This window comes from Zonotrichia albicollis, chromosome 3 (genome assembly GCF_047830755.1).
Source record: "Zonotrichia albicollis isolate bZonAlb1 chromosome 3, bZonAlb1.hap1, whole genome shotgun sequence".
Taxonomy (NCBI): domain Eukaryota; kingdom Metazoa; phylum Chordata; class Aves; order Passeriformes; family Passerellidae; genus Zonotrichia; species Zonotrichia albicollis.
Window position 1 is genome coordinate 72,104,953 of NC_133821.1, and position 19,188 is coordinate 72,124,140.

General features: G+C 41.3%; 1 protein-coding gene across 2 annotated transcripts in view; it reads left to right on the top strand.

Moving 5' to 3' along the window:
* The first annotated feature begins 4,999 nt into the window (after positions 1–4,999).
* THEMIS (thymocyte selection associated) overlaps positions 5,000–19,188 on the top strand; it is a 76,451-nt gene continuing 62,262 nt past the window's right edge. For both annotated transcript variants that reach the window (XM_074537842.1, XM_005487772.2), the window contains exons 1-2: positions 5,000–5,182; positions 18,640–18,798. In XM_074537842.1, the coding sequence (XP_074393943.1) occupies positions 5,092–5,182; positions 18,640–18,798 (250 nt within the window). In that variant the 5' untranslated portion in view covers positions 5,000–5,091. The remainder of the gene's footprint in view (positions 5,183–18,639; positions 18,799–19,188) is intronic.

The following is a 19,188-nucleotide window of genomic DNA, read 5'->3' on the forward strand; positions in this document are numbered from 1 at the left end:
TCTTAATTTTAATTTCCAGCAAGATCTGCCTCTGCAGATTTGAAAAGTCCTCTACCTGAATTGACTCATCTTAGGGGGAGTGTGAGCTGCCACTGTCAATGGAAGAAAGAATGTAAAAAAAAAAAAAAGGAAAAAAAAAAACAACAAAACAACTTTCTGGTGTCAGTGAATTATTCTGAACAATGAGAGCTTTAGATTTTCAGGAAAAGTTAGAAGTAATTGTTGCAGGTGCTAGAGGATAAGTAAGCTAAATGTTAGGCCAAAAAAGTTAGGTTTCTTTGGATAGAATTATTTCAGTGCTATGAGATGATCGCCTTTGGCTTTACTGGGCAATAAATCCTATCCACCCATACATACTGAAGGGGCAGAAAAAGCTTTTACACAAAGACCCACCTATCATGTTGTAACTTGTGTTGGTTCCAACAGTTCATGTTTCAGCCAATTCAGCCTCTCTCTCTCTGTGAATAATCTATGTGTGGCATTGCAGAGATTAGATTTTTTTCTCACATTGGGGACAGTTTGCTCAAGCTGAGACCATCATCTTACATCACACAGGCCATTGGCAGGGCACAGCTCTCAGTTCAGTGTTGAGCTTCTTGGGTGGGTTGCATGAAATCTGATTGATCTTACCATAAGCACTGTGGGTTAGCAGAGGAAGACCACAGCTCCTGAAACTCTCTGCAGCGTCTTTTAATGCTCAGTTCACCTCTGGAACAGTTAAATATTATACTGTTCTCCTGACTTAGGTATTGAGACAGTAGATTCCTATAAATGAAGGATAACAATATAGCTAACTACCCATAGAAATAGATGACCTGTCTCCCTTTCTTTGTCAGAATTATTCTAGATGGTATCGTGGAGTCCTTTATTTATTCAAGGCTTAAACATTCCAGGAGTCCACTGTTCCCTTGGGAGATTATTTCACAGCTCAGTGCACCTGTGTCAGGAAGGATTCCTTACAGCTTGGTCTGACTCTGTTTTTAATAAAGTCAGACTATTGTAATGACAGGAGGAGTGTCCACCTTTTTCCTGTTTTTTGCCAGGACAGGGTTCATTTTTTTAAAGCAGCCAGTAAGAGCCATGGCTAGGACACTGGGGTCTTTCTGTAACTCCTCACATCATTTCCAGGGGAAGGCAAAAGGGACCCCTGCTTCAAAGGAGAAGGGGTTCCTTCTGGTCAAAAAAAATCATGGCATCTGGTATTGTTTATTGTCTCAGGCTCTGTGGTGAGCATTTCTACATGTGAATCACTCTCTCTTTTGTGTACTTTTATTATTAATTTTGTTGTTGTTACTGTTCATTTTCTTATCTCATTGTTGTTTCCACTATATTGTTCTTATCTCAGCCTAAGAACTTTGTCTTTTTTACCACCAACTGGAGAGCAGGTAGGGGAAGCTTCACATGGGGTTTTTTATTGGGAATACTAAATTGAAGAATATAATTCCTAAACCATGACAACCTTACACTGAAAAAAACTATGCAAGTGTATTGAATTTCCTGCAGTGTCTTGAATTTGATTCAAAAGATAGTGCCACCATTCCATATGAACCTCACTCACTCACGCGGTCTCCCAGGTCCTGACTGTTCTGAGTTTCTCTAAAGCACTTTCCTCTTTGAAATTACTGTTCAGTAAGCTATATCAAATATATTTCCCTTATGTTTATAAGTTCAACAAATGGTGCATATATTCCTGTAGACATAATGCTTGGTTTCATATTTATGGGATTGTTTTAAAGTTTCCATTTTAAAGTTATAACCAGCTCAATAAATGGCCGCATTTATCTAACAAATGAACTGAGTTCAAAAAATAATACAAATCTTCACAGGTTTAGAAATTATTTTCTTTTGAAACATTTTGGAACATTTTACTGACTCTCTGGAAAACAATAATTAAACTCATCAGCAAGCTAGAAAAATATTCCTGGATGTAGCTTTCGGACATCTGTGTTTTGTCTATGCGTCCATCCTTCTGAATTTTTCTGTCCCATTCCTCTACACTGGTCCTTGGCCACCCCCTTGGGGAATAAGCAGGGCTTTTCCACCTGGGGAAACATGGGTCCCTATTTGTATGCACCTTCCAGAGCAGCTGGAGCTGCCAACACTGTGGCTGCATGAGGACTCACGGTCACTTTGGATGTTGTGGGTTTGGCCGTGCAGCCTGACCTTCACCCCATCGCTGGCAGTGGGGGATGGAGTGGCCAAGCTGACTGTGCCTGCAGGCTCCCACAGGGCAGAGGTAACACTGAGGTCCTGGCAGGCTCTTTGTGAAGAATGTCACAGCTTAGAACTGAAGTAGGGGTAAGGAGGTTTGTGATCCCTGTTCTTTCCGTATGGGAAGAATGAGGTCAGGCATTGCCTCCTCTGGGTATAGTATACATACATTTTTTTCAGCAACTTGTCCTAATCTTCAAAGTTGAAACTTGGACAAAACAAAAGCAATTTTTCTTAGTCAATATCCTTCTAAGAATTTAGTCTGCAACATGAACACCTTCCCAAAGGATCCCTTGTTACCAGCAGTCCATGATGACAATCTGATGATCTCTCACTCCGAGATCAAGGATGGTTTGGTGACAGCAAATTATTTTTGCACTTGGCCTTACGCATCAAACTGGAAAATCTCCTGCATTTGGAAGAGCACGTCAGTGACTCTCATTTACCAGTCTCTGTGTTAGAAGAGGGAACTCTTCTGATTAAAAAATGACCAGTGGGTAGCATTCCTGATTTAAATTGCAATTTCAAACAGGTGCATTTCTAGTTCCTTCCTTGCAGCTAAGATGGTTGATTTTGTTAGGTTATGTGATGAAGGCTGGCTTCTGCATGCACACACACAGAAGCACAGAAGAATAACAGTGGATAGAGGAACTCCAGAGATATTTCCAGGGTATTCCCAGGCACTTTACAGAGGCTCTGGGCCTGCAGAGCTGCTTGCACATCCCAGCGGCAGCAGGATCAGAGCCCACTGGGTGGACTGGGCCTAAGTTCAGCTGCTGGAGGGATCCCCACTTCATAAATGCATATGTGTGTATTTCCCACTAATACATCAATCAGCCAGAAAGGGGAACAGGATGAGACCATTGGGGCTTGCTGCGGTTTGTCTGGCAGTGTATTTATGTGTATGGGCGCTGTATATGTCTGTCTGTCTGTGCCCATTGGAAACTCATGCTGCTTGTTGGCCATGGGAGCAGAGCTGCAGTTGCCTTCTGCTGTTGGGCTGCTGGATTCAGCAATATAAACCAGGTTTTGTTCTGAATTTTTCTTGTGTGAAATCCATGTCTATTAGTGCATTTGCTTTGCTAGATTCAAGCAATTTCAAAAACATTTATTAATTTGTGTGCGTTTGCCATCCATGTTAAATGTTCTTTTGTGGCGTTATTCCTGGCAGTATTACTAAAGTGAAGAGCCAAATACAAGTGAATTGAGCTACTACAGAAATGGCCTTAGGGGCTCTTTATCCATTGATCAAAACAATTTGTACAGGTAAAGCCCAGCTGCTGGCACAATACCTGACAGCTTTGGGAGCAAGGAAGCTGGTCTTTAATTGCAAGAGTTGTACACAAAATCTTAAAAATACAAAGATGTCCCACTGAAATAACTGAAGCCACTCACACATTTCGCTGCTTTGTGCTTGTAAGAACCAGCTTTTTACCATATGGGTCTTTTGATTACCACTGAATACATGTAATTTCTCCACCTCTCTATCAAATTACTGTATTTGCATAATTTCAAATATGTTTCCTTGGGAGGGAGAGCAGGTTATGTATTGTATTAAATTGTTGATGAGTTGTTGGCTGTGCATGTTCTCTAGGTTGGCTTTTACTCCTACATTCAAAGCCCAGTTACTCCTCTTCCCTGCAGCACCTGCAGCACTAATGACCAGCAATAGTGAGTTCTGCACCTGGAGATTCCCCACTTCACAACCTCTAGAAAAATATGTGTTAAGACTAAGTTAACAAACTTTTCAGACTCTGTAGGTAGCCCAGCACCTAAAAGCCAGTGCATCCCCCTTAAGAATTTGAGAGTTTTAATTGTAAAATCTTTTAAATATGTGAATAATATTGTCTCCTGCAAAAATTATATATGGAGGAAATGAAGCTAGCAAGCTTTTTGAAAATAAATGGTTGATTATCTTGCTCACTATCTTGTCACAATGCCATGCTTTCTACTTTTTCTGACCCCTCAGGGAGACAGGAGAGCAGTGCAAAGAAACATGAAATCGCAGATACATGAGTTTCCCTCATGATCTGAGTCTGCTGTTCATTCACTATGGCCTTGTTCTTCAGAAGAGTCCTGCTGAAACAATAGTGCTTGATCAAGCTCAGACTGGCAGAGCTGGGATCAGTGCTGGGAGTTTGTCACCAGTGCAGTCTGATTTTCACCTGGTACTGTCTCTTAAAATTCTTTTCCAGCTGAAGCAACTCAAAATCAAATTCCCACAAATCATTGGTGGCATAAGAAAATGTTGACTGTTTTGCATAACAATATTGTGTTTAAATGTCCATTTAGAGGATGAAGTAATTAGTATTCTATTTGTACATCTTAAATCCAGATAAAATATTTAGGACAGCAGAGTGCTTCATCTCTGTTCTTGAAGGACTGTTTGTGGTTTTGAAGTGAACAAACACCAAACTATTTTGCTGTGTTCCAAGAGGGGGAAAAAAAACCCCAAAAAACAACACCACCACACCCAGATTGTGGGGTTTTTTCCCACTCTAGGCAGGGCTGATGTTCAGTGTCTTCTTTTCACTGTGTCAATAACTATCACTGATGAAATTTTGTACCAGATCTCCCTTTACCCTTTGGAGCCCAGTACCCACAGCAACCTCCCATGTCTCCCAGCCTGGCACAGACCCTTGGTGGATGTGGGTGCCAGAACCAGCTGATGGGACCACCAGCTGCCTCACCCTGCTCCAGCTGCACCTATGGGAGGAGGCAGCCGCAGAGGGAAGGAAGCAGAAGTTCCTCCCCATGCCACTCCTCCCCTCTGCTGTGGAGCTTCCGAGCACAGCATGCACCAGGCTGAGAGTGTTGCTGCCTTGAGAGCTTCTCACTGGTGTTTACGTGCCAAACCCACATGCTGCAGTGCTGCGGACCATGGCCTCTACCCTGCAGAAGTTCATTCATTCTCTGGACCTCAGAGCCCTTCCCAGGGTCCTCCAAATCCAGTCAGGCATCTATTGTCAAGGTGAGCATCAAATGTTTTCTGGCAGAGCTTTGCAAGCCTGTATTTGACATCAGGTCCCTCTTCAGACTGGAGTGTAGAATAGGGGGAGGCATAGGAAGGATGCTCATGGAGTTGTCTCCTAGAAGTTTCCCACAGCTGGGTGCTTTATCAAAGGCTTTGGAAATGCCTTTGGTGCAGCGTGCACTTGGTCTTCTCACTGGCAGTGAAAAAGAAACTAGTTAGTCCTTATCATATCCTGGAAAGAGTACTGGACTAAGACATGAATTTGCTTTGCACTAACACAGAGCCATCAATCCAGCAACTGCAAATCACCTCACAGAGGTTAATTTATTTAACTCCTCTTGGACTTCTGGGGCTGCCGTGGAGAAGTCTCTTCTGTCTCAGAAATAAAGAACCAGGGAGTCTGGAAAATGACCATGAAGGACCATAAGATTTTCCTGAAATTCTATCCTGTATTTGGGGGGCACTTCAAGTGTGCAACCATGCAAAGGAGTTGGTATGAGCTGGACAGGAGAAACATAGGGGTAATATTTTACTGGATTTTTCTGCTGCCGATCTATTGTTATGATGTTTTTAGTGCTCTGCTTGTGCACAAAGCACACTCGAAAGGTTGTGTCGAAGAGACTCGCATTAGTGGGAAAAATCTGCTCTTGGTTTGGGCATGGACTTAGTCCAATGACAGTGAAGATATCATGTCAAGCCCATGTATCAGTCTAGAAAAAGTTGCTTCCATGCCACTGAGAGGGAAAAACTCAGGTTCAACTGATAAAACAGAAAGGGTTTCGTGAAATGAACTGAAGTCTGCTTCAGCTTCAGCCAAACACACGCTTTGGGATCCACAACATCTATCTTTACATCAATCTAAGTATTTCCATGCTGCACCACAGAAGGAGAGAGGAGGTGGCCAGAGCCCAATTGGCAATCAGCAGCTGTGGCCAGAGTGGGTGATTTTTCCCTCCATGACAACAGCCTCTTTGGGCAGAAAGGAAATGGGAAAGGGCATACTGAATTTGTGATGGTAGAGTACTGCCCATGTGCTCCTGATTGCTCATCCTGGCTGCCCTGGAAACTACCTATGAATAATAACTGATATATAGAAAAAGTGTTCTGGGGAATAAACTTAGCTAAAATAACAAGAAACTTTTGAAAATACTGTTATTCTGAACTTTGCTATGTGGCCTGTTCAAGTTTTATCTTTTAAACTATACATATATACACACATGTATATATACAAAATGCTATGATAAAATGATGGTAGCCCAGCTGTCTGCAGGTTTCTGAGTTCATGCAGTCTGCATCCTAATGATCATGAATGGTAAAACTTATACCAGTACATTTTTGTAGCCAGAGTATTTAAGTTGGTGATTCTCCATGCAGTCTAAACCCTTTAATTTTCCTGAGGAGAAAAACACTGGTGAGTAAGCACACAGACCACTATGCAGCAATTCCTCACATGTGAAAGAAAAATCTCTTAGTTGTTGATTAGCCTTGGGAGGAGTTGGTATGGGCTCCTGAGAATATTAGCACTAAAAAGTGATAGCCCTTGTAGTGCTCCAGTGCTTTTTTGGCCTTCAGCAACACTACCTCTTCCTGTCCTCTGCTCCTGGTGGCTTCTCAGCTGTTCTCATACGTGTCCCCCCAGCGCAGCAGCTGCAGCACCGACAGCCATGCATGAGTCTCTTGTTTATACAACAAGCAAGACTGATCTATTCTGCTTGGCTTCTTGCCATCATATCCCAAAAAAATACTTGCAAGTACCTAGGAACACTGGTGTCCTGTAGTAGGCTTCTGTGTGTTCCTCTTCTTCCCTGTTTCAGAGGAAGATTGAGATGCTCAGGACACTTGGTGCCTGATAGGTTTGCAGGATCTAGGGCTACAAAAGGCCTTCTCAGGCCAGGCCCTCACTCCCTTTCTCTCCCTTCTTCCCTGAGCTCTCTGTCTGTGTCAGATCTTTCCTGAATATTTTCCTTCCTTCTGTACCTGGCAGTTGGGGTGAACACATTGTTCTGTGATTGCATTATGATTTATGTCACATTTTCTGTTGAAAGACTAGTACTTCAAAGAGAGTCTGGAGTAACTCCTGTTATATTGCTAAACAGGAGAACAGGCCACTTTGAGCACTTCAAGTCTCCATCAGGACAACCACTCTTTAGTCCTTCCTCAGGCAGATCCCTCTGCCCCTGCACCAACCCTTTTGATCTCTCTGACCCCATGCAGTCCACCAGCAATCACGGTGTGGGTAATGGCAGGTCTGTTGGCAGGGAACGTGGGTTTATTGCTCTGGCTGCTGGGACCAAATCTGAGCATTTGTGCACTGATTGTAATAGCTCCCAAATGGCTACACAGGCAGCCCACTCAGCTAAGTGCTTTTGTGGAAGGGGACTTCATAGAAATCTGTAACCATTCTCAGCACAACCTGCAGATAGTAAGGGAGAAGATCAATTATTAAAGCATTACATGTGATCGTTTGAAACTTATCAATCACCAGGGGTACTTAATTTTCCTGTGTAAGAATTCTAAATAGGAAGAATTTTTATATATGTAAATATTAATGTATATTTCCCCCTTCAGAACCCCCCTCAAAAAGGGCAAGTTTTCTTAACATAGCATAGGCAGGTACATAGAATGGCTAATGGAGTAAATGATGGTCTATTACATCGATTAGAGCTGTCACCTCAAAGCTGTAGCAGCCAACCAAAGAAGGCTACAGCAAGATACTTGATAATAAGACAACACGGTGTAATTGATTCACTGCTCTTCTCTGGTGCTCTGTGTGCTGTAGAGATGAAACTCTCCATTTACTCTATTGGAAGTAGCATTTTCCACACACTGCACTTAGGTCTAATGATTTTATAAATATAGGACTTGCAAACTAGCCTTACAGCTCTTGACAGATTTTCAGTACCTCTGGAAGCATAAGGAAAGTTTAATGCTCTGTGAGGATGAATGTTTTCCATGTGGTGAGGTATTTTTATTAGAAGCTGCAAAGTCAAGCTCCAGGGAGAGAGTGGGAATTTACTTGCCTTTGGCAAGGTAACATCTCTGAAAGAATCCATTCTGCTTTTTTATACATATTACACCAAATACAATCTAGGTCTCTCCTTTCAGACCCAAGCCTGCCTGCTACTGTTCCCAGTGGAGAGCAAGTAGAAAACATATGCTGTGTGCACTCATTCTACCATTAGTCTCTCTACTGGCCTATAAAAAAATTATGTTTCTGCTGATACTACTGGAATGTGATGTATTTAACTGTAGTTCCCCAAACTGCAAATGGACACAACTTTATAGACCCTGCTTCCACATGGAATACTTTCAGCTAGAAAAGCTCTGGGCAACTGAACTTTTGCTGTTGGTAGTGAATACTATGTTTAAGACACTTTTCTCAGGAAGTTCTGTTGCTTTTTATCTCTCTGTTCTGGGCATGAAGAAGAGGAAAGCATTTTCCTTGAATTATATCAGAGATTTGAATGCTACACTTGGACTTTGGGTTGGTTGAAGCCTTACCAATTTGCCTCTAGGCAGAACAGTCAAGGGTGGAGACTCTTGTTCACACTTCCATGTTTCTATTCTGCTTTGGCTCCAGCTGTGTGGGGCTGCACAGTCTGAGACCCAACCTGCAGCCATGTCCTACCCCTGTCTGCCACTTTCTAGAGTCAGAAATGTGGGATGTAAGTAAGAGCCCTGAGTTCTTCCAAAATGCTTTTCATCATCATCAAAAGTCCATCCAGAAGCAGAGAAACTACTGTCATCCCTGGTTTGAAAACAGAAACACAGATGAAAGGAGATGGTAGTTCTGCAAATGCCAGGGATGCCTGTCAGGGCAGTTGCTCTGGACTCTGCAGTTGTAATGTCCTTGCTGCAGAAACTGGACTGCACTGTTGAATCTCTGAAGGGAATAGGAAGGAAGATTATAAAATGAAAGCAAGTCTGCCAGATACAGATAACTTGGTAATCAGCACTGATTAGAAAGGAACTACGGTGCAGACTGAAGTACATGATAATTTAATAGCTCATTAAAATAGGTTTTTAAAAAATTAAATTGCTGAAACTCCATTGGGAACTCAAAAAAATCAAATATCTTTCTTTGAACATTTTAGTAAATATTGATACTTAGTGAGGTAAGTACTGTCTGACCACTGATTTTTACAGATAGCAGGAAAGTGTAGGCTTTCATTTTTATGTTGCAAAAATTCTGTCTATTTTAATACTAATATAATTATTTTATTGGTAGTTGAATTTAATATTTTGCAGGCTTAATTAATTAACCAGTGGCAAAACAGTAAAAGTGCCAATTTTAATTGTGAAAAATGAAGAACCTCTCAAGGCACCTCTTCTGTTGATGTTTGTTGTCATTAGCCTACCCACAGTCTTCTCATTCTTGCCCCACCTAAACACATGCATTGTTAATGGTATTCCCCCATTTCTTCAGGGGTTGAAACTTGCCAGAGCTTGGAGAGAGTTTGTAGCTCTGCTCTGCAGTTCAGTTATTTGAAAGCAGCATGTGTGTTATGTAAATTGCAGTTCCAGGACATACCCTCTTTTACAACAGGCCTGTGAAACACATCAGGAAACTCTGAGCTCCTTCTCTGAGGAGAAGGGAACTCCAAGCCAGCAGTCTCCATCTCTGCAGCCTGGGTATGCAGGGAGGCAGTGTGCTGTAGCTGTGGTACTCCAGCCTCTGGGATTCAGGAAAGTGCTGGATCTGTGCAGGGAGGACATACTGGGAAGAGGCAACTGTAGGGTCACAAGTATATCCTTGGTTAATGTCCTTCCAGACTTAAGGGATCTAAAGATTCTTAGAATTGGCAGGTTGGGATTCCTCCTCTGGGCTGATGTTTGGTGCTCTCTGACAGCTGCACCAAACATCTGAGGATTGCTGAGAGACAATGCCAAACAAAACCCTTGGGTGAATAGATCCATTTCAAAACTCATTTTGGTCAACTCTAAACAACGTGACTCATGGTTCCGCTTGCTGGCTGCGAATCCACATTCACTCGCTGTCTCTGCAGTTTTGGTTTCACTCTCTCTGCTTCTGTGACTGGAAAATGGCATCTTTCCAGCATGCATTTCTGCAAGCATTTCAGGGAAGTGATGGGCTCTGCTGATCATCAACAGAGTTCAAAACAGTTTTTAACCCTGTTATTGCAGCTAGGCAAGCTGAATGCAAAAGGAATCCTTATCTATCCAAACTCAGCTGCCCTGAGTCCTAATTTAGACAAGAAATGTCTCTCAACACTAACATTTCAAAAATTATCACGTAAGGTACAACTATTTCACTGTTTCTAAGCCAACCTAGAGAGAACAAATCCTTCTCCCCTGCCAAGTATGATAAGCCAATGAGTTGATGAAGGCTAGGATATGGAGTCTATAATATGTATGGATAAAACAAGCAAACTGCCTCTTCAGAATTAATAAAACTACTTTTTCTTACAAAAGGCAACAAATAATTTAAACAGAGGCTGAACATAAGACAGCTTTGATGAAGTTAATTAGGGCTGTATTTCTTAGAGGTGAAATATCGTTAAAAATTATTATCATTCTCCTCATTACTGGGTGGATTGTCAGAGGAGTGCATGCCAAGGGAGAACTGCTTGTGAAATTGGTGGAACTTGTGGTACAGTGCTTTCACTTACTAATTTGTGTCTTTTTTTTTTTTTAAGCTAGAGAAGATTTTTTAAAGATAGATAAACATATCAGAAAGTGCAAGAGTGGTTTCCTGTGAATACAGTTTCTTCTGTTCCTCTTGATTGATCAAGTAGGAGTAAGAGCCTTAAGTACAGCCAGAGTAGTTTGGATTCTTTTTTGTGGTCATTAGTTGGAGCATATTGGTAAATTTTCTCTATTAATACAAACCACTGAAACTCTCCTGCCCTTGTTCAAGCTGCTTCAAATGCCTGTTTTATTCTAAACAAGAAAGAAAGAAAGTGTTCTTCAGTGGATGTGAGAACAAACCCTGACTTTTTTGGGTCAAATATTGCTCATTTTATTCATACTGCTGCCCTCAATGGAATGACTCATCCAGACACAGTGAGAAAAATATGACCCTGGATAGCTGGCACTAAGGGTGGAGCTGATTTGAGGATCTCCTCTGAGGGGATTTTCTTTCTATGACATTGAGTTTTGGGCCTCCCCGTGGATGGCACAGAAGACAGGAAGAATGCCCAAATTGCCTGGTTTGTCTCAATGCAGGGGTCAACTCCTTGTCCTGTCTTGCTGAAGCTCCCTCTATGTGTTGGTGTCCTATAGCAGAGAGCTCCCCAGCTGTCATTGCACTCGGGCTCCAGGGATGTGAGGAGGAGGAGGTCTGCAGCAGGAGGGGCCCTGTTTCCCTTCCCACAAACCCATAAAAAACCTGTCAAAGTACTAAGATAATTTTCACGAACTCAGGCTCTGGAAAGAAGAAGGGACAACCATGTTAAATTGCATAGGAGGGAAGATCCTGGGGTAAACATCCCATGATTCACAAGTCCATGACCACACAATGTTTCTGAGCTACAGGCCTTTTGTGACAAAACTTTTTCTTCAAGTACCTGGTGATGTGTTCATGAAGGAACATGGCATTTGTCCAGGTCCACTGTTTCTGGTTAGGTCCTTTGGACACACAGAAGTGACACAAGGAGCATCATGCTCTGATCTCAGTAGGGGAAAATGCTTAAACATGTTTCCAGTTCTGGACTGCACCTGTGAAGTGCTCAACACTCTGATCTGATCCTGCAACTCAGTTTGAGCAGCCTTCCTAAACCTCATCCAAAAAATGTAGTTTTCTGTTGAATCTATATGTGAATAAACATATTAAATTCAAACTAATTAATTCTGTAAAGAAAATTAATAAATCTAAATAAATCATGAGCAGCTATAACAGTGACTAATGCTGTTCAAAATCAGGTTTGGGCATTGTCTTCAATGCTGTAGTAATTCTGACTCATTTGGGTAAACCCAAATAAAAGGTCAAATTGGGAGCTGTGGTTTTAATTGCTCTTTCCGTTATAGTGGGTGCTGCATGCATAAAGCTCGGCTGCCACATGCAGTGTGTGAGCCTCTAGATAGATGAGAATCAGAAGAATGCATTTTTTAAAAAAAATGTGGCCATAAACTTATCAGGAAAGTAATAAATCAGAAACCTCAGAAGTAATTTCTTTTTAAAGTCCATTATGATTGAAATGGCTTAAAGCACTTGACATTTAAAGTTTCACTTTATATGGCAAAAGATAAATCTTAATGGCTTTTGTTTTTTGATGGTTTCGCGCAGGCAAAAACCAGACACTTCACAGCCTAAGTAGATATGATCTAGGTAAGATGCATCTTTGCATAGTCTCTTTTGGAAGATTAGTGTCCCAAACTGATCTAACCTAAAGATTTTTGTTGCTTAGGACATGTTAAAGAGAGAAGGGGTTTTTGAAAGCCCAATAAGTTGCTCTGTCATTTGACAAAGGATCTTCCACTCAAATTCACACTGCCTTCATGACCACTGTTATCCTCGGGCATTGGGAGCACTGTGTGGGCGCTGGGGAGCTGGGCTCACCTGCCCTCAGTGGGGGCACCTTCTGGGGTTAGGAAGGGAGGGGTGGATAAAAGCCATTCCAGTGTTTTATCCTGCTTGCAGCCACTCTCACAGCCTGGGGGTAGAGAGAGAAGCTGGGGTATGCTTCCTTCTTTGTTTATCACTGTGCATGATTTCCAGCCTCTTCCCTACAAGGCACTGGATATATTTGAGTTTAGTGGGGAAAATTCAGCAGACTGCCGAGCACCTTTTGTGTTCAGGAGATATTTGACTGGAATAAAAGGCTACCTAATGCCTCCCCATCAGAAATTGTTTGCTTTTCCTTCTGCTTAATCAGAGTATAAAATGATTTAAATGATTAAGCAAAACTCTCCTCCTTAAAACTTTAAAATAGATCTCTTTTCTTGCCATAGAGCATAAACTCTGAACAATTGGCCAGCCCTCAAATAATGCCCATAAAGAATGATACCTTTTTTTATCGACACTAATTATAGATCCATTATGCCCTTCATATTACTTTGAGAGCCTGCAGAAGCCTTAATAAAACTGTGATTTCAGCTGAGCTATGTTGTAGGGGAGAATGGGCTATTGTAATTCCGGCTGAATGGCTGCACCAGGGCATGGAGCCTTTAGAACCTTTTCACCAGCCCCTGAAACAGAGTCACCTCTGATAGTGAAGACAGTACCCATATGGGCAGCTGATGACAACTTAATAGTGGAGAAAAGAGCACTGGGAAAAGGACATTGGGACAAAGTTCTACTCTTTCAGGAGATGTAGGGGGATCTTTCATCTCCCCACTAAGCAGCCAGGCTCCTGGTTCTTTGGATCTCCTTTCAAAGACTGCTCAGCCTGCCAGCTGCAATGAATTCCGTGAGTGTTACTGAGACATGAAAGAGAAAATATTTTCCTTCAAAGATTGAAACTCATGGGACTAGGCAGTCAATGCCTAGTGTTTGGCCTCCAAAGTGATTTGGTTTTGTTGGGAAAAAAGCTTGGTCTTTGTTTAAAAAAAAAGTAAAAAAAAGGAGGGGGATACTTGGAAGAGCTTAGCAGCACCCTGTGTCAGACGGGTTGTGAGACTGGGAGTCAGCCAGCCTGGGCTTGGGCTTCAGTGCTCCTGAATAACCCTCTGTGCCACCTTAGTCAAGTCTTTTGTCTCGTCTGCACCGCTCTCCCTGGCCCTCCATGCTGAACTGCCTGGGGGCGTTTGGCAGAAAGGAGCTGCATCCCAGTGATGTATCGCTGCTGTTTACTCCCGGCCCTGACTGGGAGCTGCTTCCATCAGCATCAGTGAGGCATTCACTCCAAGAGCAGTCACCAACAGAGCTCCAAGCTGCTGGGAAGAAAAAGGGACATATTACTGAGATATTTTATTGTTTCACCTTGTATTATAAAATATTTATCTCAGTGGTACTGTCAGATGCCCTGACATTAAGAATGATATCCTCCATCTCATGCATTCACTGTATTTATATTTTATATTGCTGTTTTTGATACAAAAGTGTTCTTCTTGTACCTATAATGAGAAATAAATCAAATAAAGGGCTTATGTTAGGGAGGATGGTGGTGTGGCTGCTTAACATTTTAGGAAAGATGGAGGGAAAAGATACTGAACCGATTGTGACGCTTGCTTTGATCTGATCACGGTGGTTGATAACAGATTGTCGAACTAGAGATGAGCTTATGAAAGGATATAAATGTGGTTTTTATTGAACGAAGTAACATTTCAGAAAAGGTTCTTTCAAAGGCAACAAGCTCTTTAATTACAGCCTTCAGGGGCATTGTTTGATCACTGTAAATAAGATGCTTTATTCTGGGTTCTGCTAAAATGTTGGTTTGGGGTTTTTTTTTGCATTATATTGCCTACATCTTTCTCAAATCAAAACATTCTGTTCTCAAGGTTATTTGATTTACATTTTCAAAGAGTTACATTTTCTTTATGACTTGAGTGGGAAAAACAAAGTTATTGTTGAGCAACAACAAATAAATGTTAAAAAGTGCATTTTAATTAAAATTTTATTTTTCAATATATTGTGTGAGGGGGTCCACATTACACAGCTGAAGTAAAATCTCTCAGGGTCACATTGTTGCAAAGTGGGAATTTTCAAAATGTTTTCAGATTAATTATCATGGTTTCTAAAGGAAAAAGTACTTTTATTATCCTTTTTGAAAGCTATGCGCTTTCCCTGGCTCCCTTTTACCAGCACAAATATTTGCTGCAAGTGCCTAGGTAACATTTTTCTTGTCTGAATGTAATCTTCATTGTATTATTCCAGGCAAACTGCCAAGCAAGGGCTAAAATCAGGGCCAAAGCAATCTAGTTGCAGACAAATATGTAATTAAAATCAATACTGCATGTGCAAATGTACCCCCAAAAATGTGGCTGGCAGATTTTTTTTTTTTTTCTAAATCCTAGTATTGATAAAAATGAGCCTTCTGCAATCATGGTCTCAGACAGTTAGCAATCACCCACCCAACCTCTCATCCTTATAATATTTCAATCTCTTGGCCTATTTCAAATAAATCTAGTAATACATGTTTTACTATTGATAAGCTGTTGAAAGTTGGTCTCTGATATCTTAGATGGAAAATGTGGTGGCATACCTCCATCATTCCATTATTATATGATCTATCTATCCAACTTCTCTTCTGCAAAAGAAAATTACTATCCTGTGGTCCTTACTGGTGGTCTTGCAAAGCATTTTGTTTGCCAGTGGATTATGCACCCAAGTTCATTTCTTTGATGGCAGGACAATGACCTCCCTTGATTTTAATTTTCTTGGGGGGTTTTGTGGAATCACTCTGTGGCAGATATAGACTGAAATGGTCATTAAATATTCTTCAATAACAATTTTTAAAGAGCTTTAGCCCCTTAACTGCCTCATTTAGTAGATGAGGGAAAGGCTGTGGATGTTGCCTACTCAGATCTCAGGAAAACCTTTAGCACAGTCTCCCACAGCATTCTCTTGGGAAAAGTGGCAGCCCGCTGCTTGGACAAGTGTACTCATCACTGGATATAAAACTGGCTGGACAGCCAAGGTCAGAGAAACTATGACAGGAAAGACATTGATGTTCTGGACCTTACCCAGAGAAGTAAAAAGGAGCTGCTGAAGGGAATTGAACAGAAATCTTATAAGGAGCAGCTGAGGGAGCTGTGGAATTTAAGCCTGGAAAAAACAAGGCTGAGGAGATCTTATCCCATTCTAAAACTACCAAAAAGGAGGCTGTGGTGAGGTGAGGGTTATTCTCTTCCCCCAGGCAACCAGTGACATAACAAGGGAAAATGGCCCCAAGTTGTGCCAGGGGAGGCTCATCTCAAATATTGAGAAAAAAATGTTCACTGAAAGAGTGAACTGGAGAGAAGCACTGGGACAGGCTGCCCAGGGAAATGGTGGAGTCACTATACCTGGAGTATTAAAAATGTGAGTATTAAAATACCTGGAGTACTAAAAAAGTGAGACATGGCACTTCATGATCGGTATTAGCAGCAGCCAGCCTCCTGATGGGAGCTGTAGCAATTTCCACAGAGACAGCTGAGTTAGTCTGTGTTGAATTGCAAAGGGACTGAACAGTGCAAACAACTATGCACTATTTTTACAGTAAGAAAATCAGATTGTCCTTTTTTGTTAGAGAGCAGCAGCTCTCTTGCTCTTCTGCTCAGTACCAGAGCAACATTTCCAAATGTTGAAAGCATGCTTAAACAGCACTTTTCTTCACCTGGCACTGGTTGATATTTGTGTGGCACGGTAATCCAGAATACCTCTGAGTTAGTCATCATCCTGGTGTGCAGCAGGAAGCCCTCTGGGTGAGTTTGGAATCTAAGCACAGCAGAGACCTTAAGCCTGTGTAGTGTCCTCAGCAAGGGAAAACAGGGGATTATGTCCCATCCAGCCTGTGAAAAGCATCTTCCAGATGGTTTTTACTTTATTTTTTCAATCAAGATGCATTCTCCAGAGGGTTAAAAACCCACATCTTCTTCAGGGAAACTGAGAATTTTCTGGAGTCCATCTCAATTGTTCAGAGCATTGCACAAGAAACCAATAGGTTTTTCTGGACACGTATTCACCAAAGAGCACCCTTACCCAGTTGCTCAGCATTACTCTCCATCATTCTCCTGTTGTTTTGTGGTGCTCTGTTGAGGTTTTGGGTAGGTTTAGGCTAACACAAGAATAAATTATGTTCAGACTGGGCTCCCAGTGACTTCTCTTGAGGTCTAGGAGATAGTCAAGCACTTGTCATTTGCAGGTGCTGCAGCAGAGTTAATAAATAGATCACAGACTCAGTAAGAGATGCTTATCAGCCTAGGCTGTATTCAGGACTGGAATTGTTCTTGAATGAACACCAGGAAAATCAGTCAGCTAATTGTTGGGGTTTTTTGGTGTGACACTTGGGTGGAAAAAAGAAAAGTAAGCTGGTTTTGGGTTTTTTTTCTCCCCACTATCCTCACCAGCTACAAGGAGAGCTGTAAAGAGTGTTGCTCTTCAAGGAAGGGAGTTCTGCCAGCAATAATAATATTTGAGTACTGGCCTTCTCAATTATTGATTGCACCTATGTAGTCAGAGGTCAGGTTTTAAATATTTCTCATTGTCTGATACCATTCTTCTTACCTAGGCTAAAAGAAAAAAGTAAAAAGGCAAAACTTTAAACTGAACAAGATATAACTAAGGGCTTAGAGCAATTGTGTGAAGGAATATCTGTCTTCTCAGAGGAGATAAAGCAAAGGGCAAAATTAACCCTGAGAACCCTTTGGGGAAGGGAAAAAAGGAAATGAGAAAGAAAGTATTTTAAGTAGCTGAACAATATTGACAGGAAAGCAAATAAATACACTCACCAATGCATTGGGAGTGGAAATGAGAACAATGTTTCTCATGACAAGGGAAAAGAAATTTTGAGATGAGATTTCAGAAAGGGCATGTCCACATTGCTTCAGGACCAATCTTGGTTAATTCTTGGGAGGAAATGCACAGAAGAATGGAAGCTAGTATTAAAGTCAACATTTCTGATGTTCTGTGTTCAATGCAATTCTATCTACAAATGGAACACTGTGTTCACTGCATTGCCTTTATATATAGTTAATTGATCCCATGCCCCAAAGTTTCTGCTTATCTCCTGCAGAGACCAGGAGGAATTTTCCTTCTTCTTCATAACTTGACTTTTGAGGCTTTTGGCTTTATTCTTCTCTCTGTACATCTGCTTCTGAAACAGTAAAGGTTGACCACAACTGGAATAGAGAAAGGAGGACTGGTTTTGGCGGGACAAGATACAGGTCCAGGTTTTGCTGAGGAAGTGCTGAAACACTTGGCTGGATTGCTTTGTTCCTTTTCTGAAAGTTCTGAACATGACAGACAGAAAAGGAAATTTTTGCTGCCAGGTCTGAATCAATATGCTCATTTCAACATGGGACAGGGATTGCCATTGGTAACTTGCCAATTTTCCAATTTCTAGTACTTTCTTCAGGTCTTTTGTTACCACAGGAAACTCAAATGCTGGTTGCACTTAGATGTCTCCTGTCATCTCCCTGGGTATCTTCAAGGCTCTGTAGGTTTTTGTCTCCTGCTGTAGTCTGTTGTTTCCTATGGGATAAACTATGCCCTGTGCTGTGCAGAGCCACCTTTAGTGAGCTCCACTGCCTGCTGGTTTCAGGAGACGGCTCCTGACAACCCAGGTAATCCTATGCTCTACCTCAACCTATTCTTGTCTAATAATTTGGAAATGTAGATTCTTCAGACCTTGTTCTCCTTGCATGCATTTAAGAACCATGTACACACAGAGCTGATTGGTCATTGAAGTCACAAGATTGTTTTTCTCGTGACCCTGAAGAGAAAATTAGGCTAATTATCACAAGATAAGTATTATTTCTTATGCTTTAAGTATTATTTTTGTTTTTGCTCAAAGAGGTAGAGACACATGACAAAGCTAAATAATGCTTTTCTTTCCTTTTGCATTTCTTTTCAGACTCCATCTATGAGATGTTTGGAAATGAATTCTCCCTCTCAACAGAAGATGTCATTAAAGTTATTGGCTTCAAAATTAATAAACTCATAGCAAGTGTCCATGAGAATAACGAAGTCAGCCAGTTTTCAGCCAAAGTGGAATTACCACTAAATTTTCCTGGTATGGTATTTCATGAATGCATGTTTTTGAGAAATTATAGCCCTGAGTAATCACCTTTGTTCATTTTATTGATTCGCTGTCTTGATTCATATTTGAGGTTGCAACTCAGCTGTCAAGTATACAGTTTTATGAGATGGTATAAGACATAGTCAACCAGTTTTTAAATTTCAACTCTCTTACAGTCCTTTCTCAAACCTGGATAGAAGTTATTAATATTATAAAGTTTTGTGGTTGGTAATGCTTTCTACACTTGGAGGCCCTTGGTGTAAGAATTACAACAAAAATCTTCTTTTCGTTTACTTATGACTTTTCCAAACCTTGTCTGAGCTGAAATCTCCCTTGTTGTGTTCCCAAACTATGATATATTTACCATTACTACATCTGTATTTT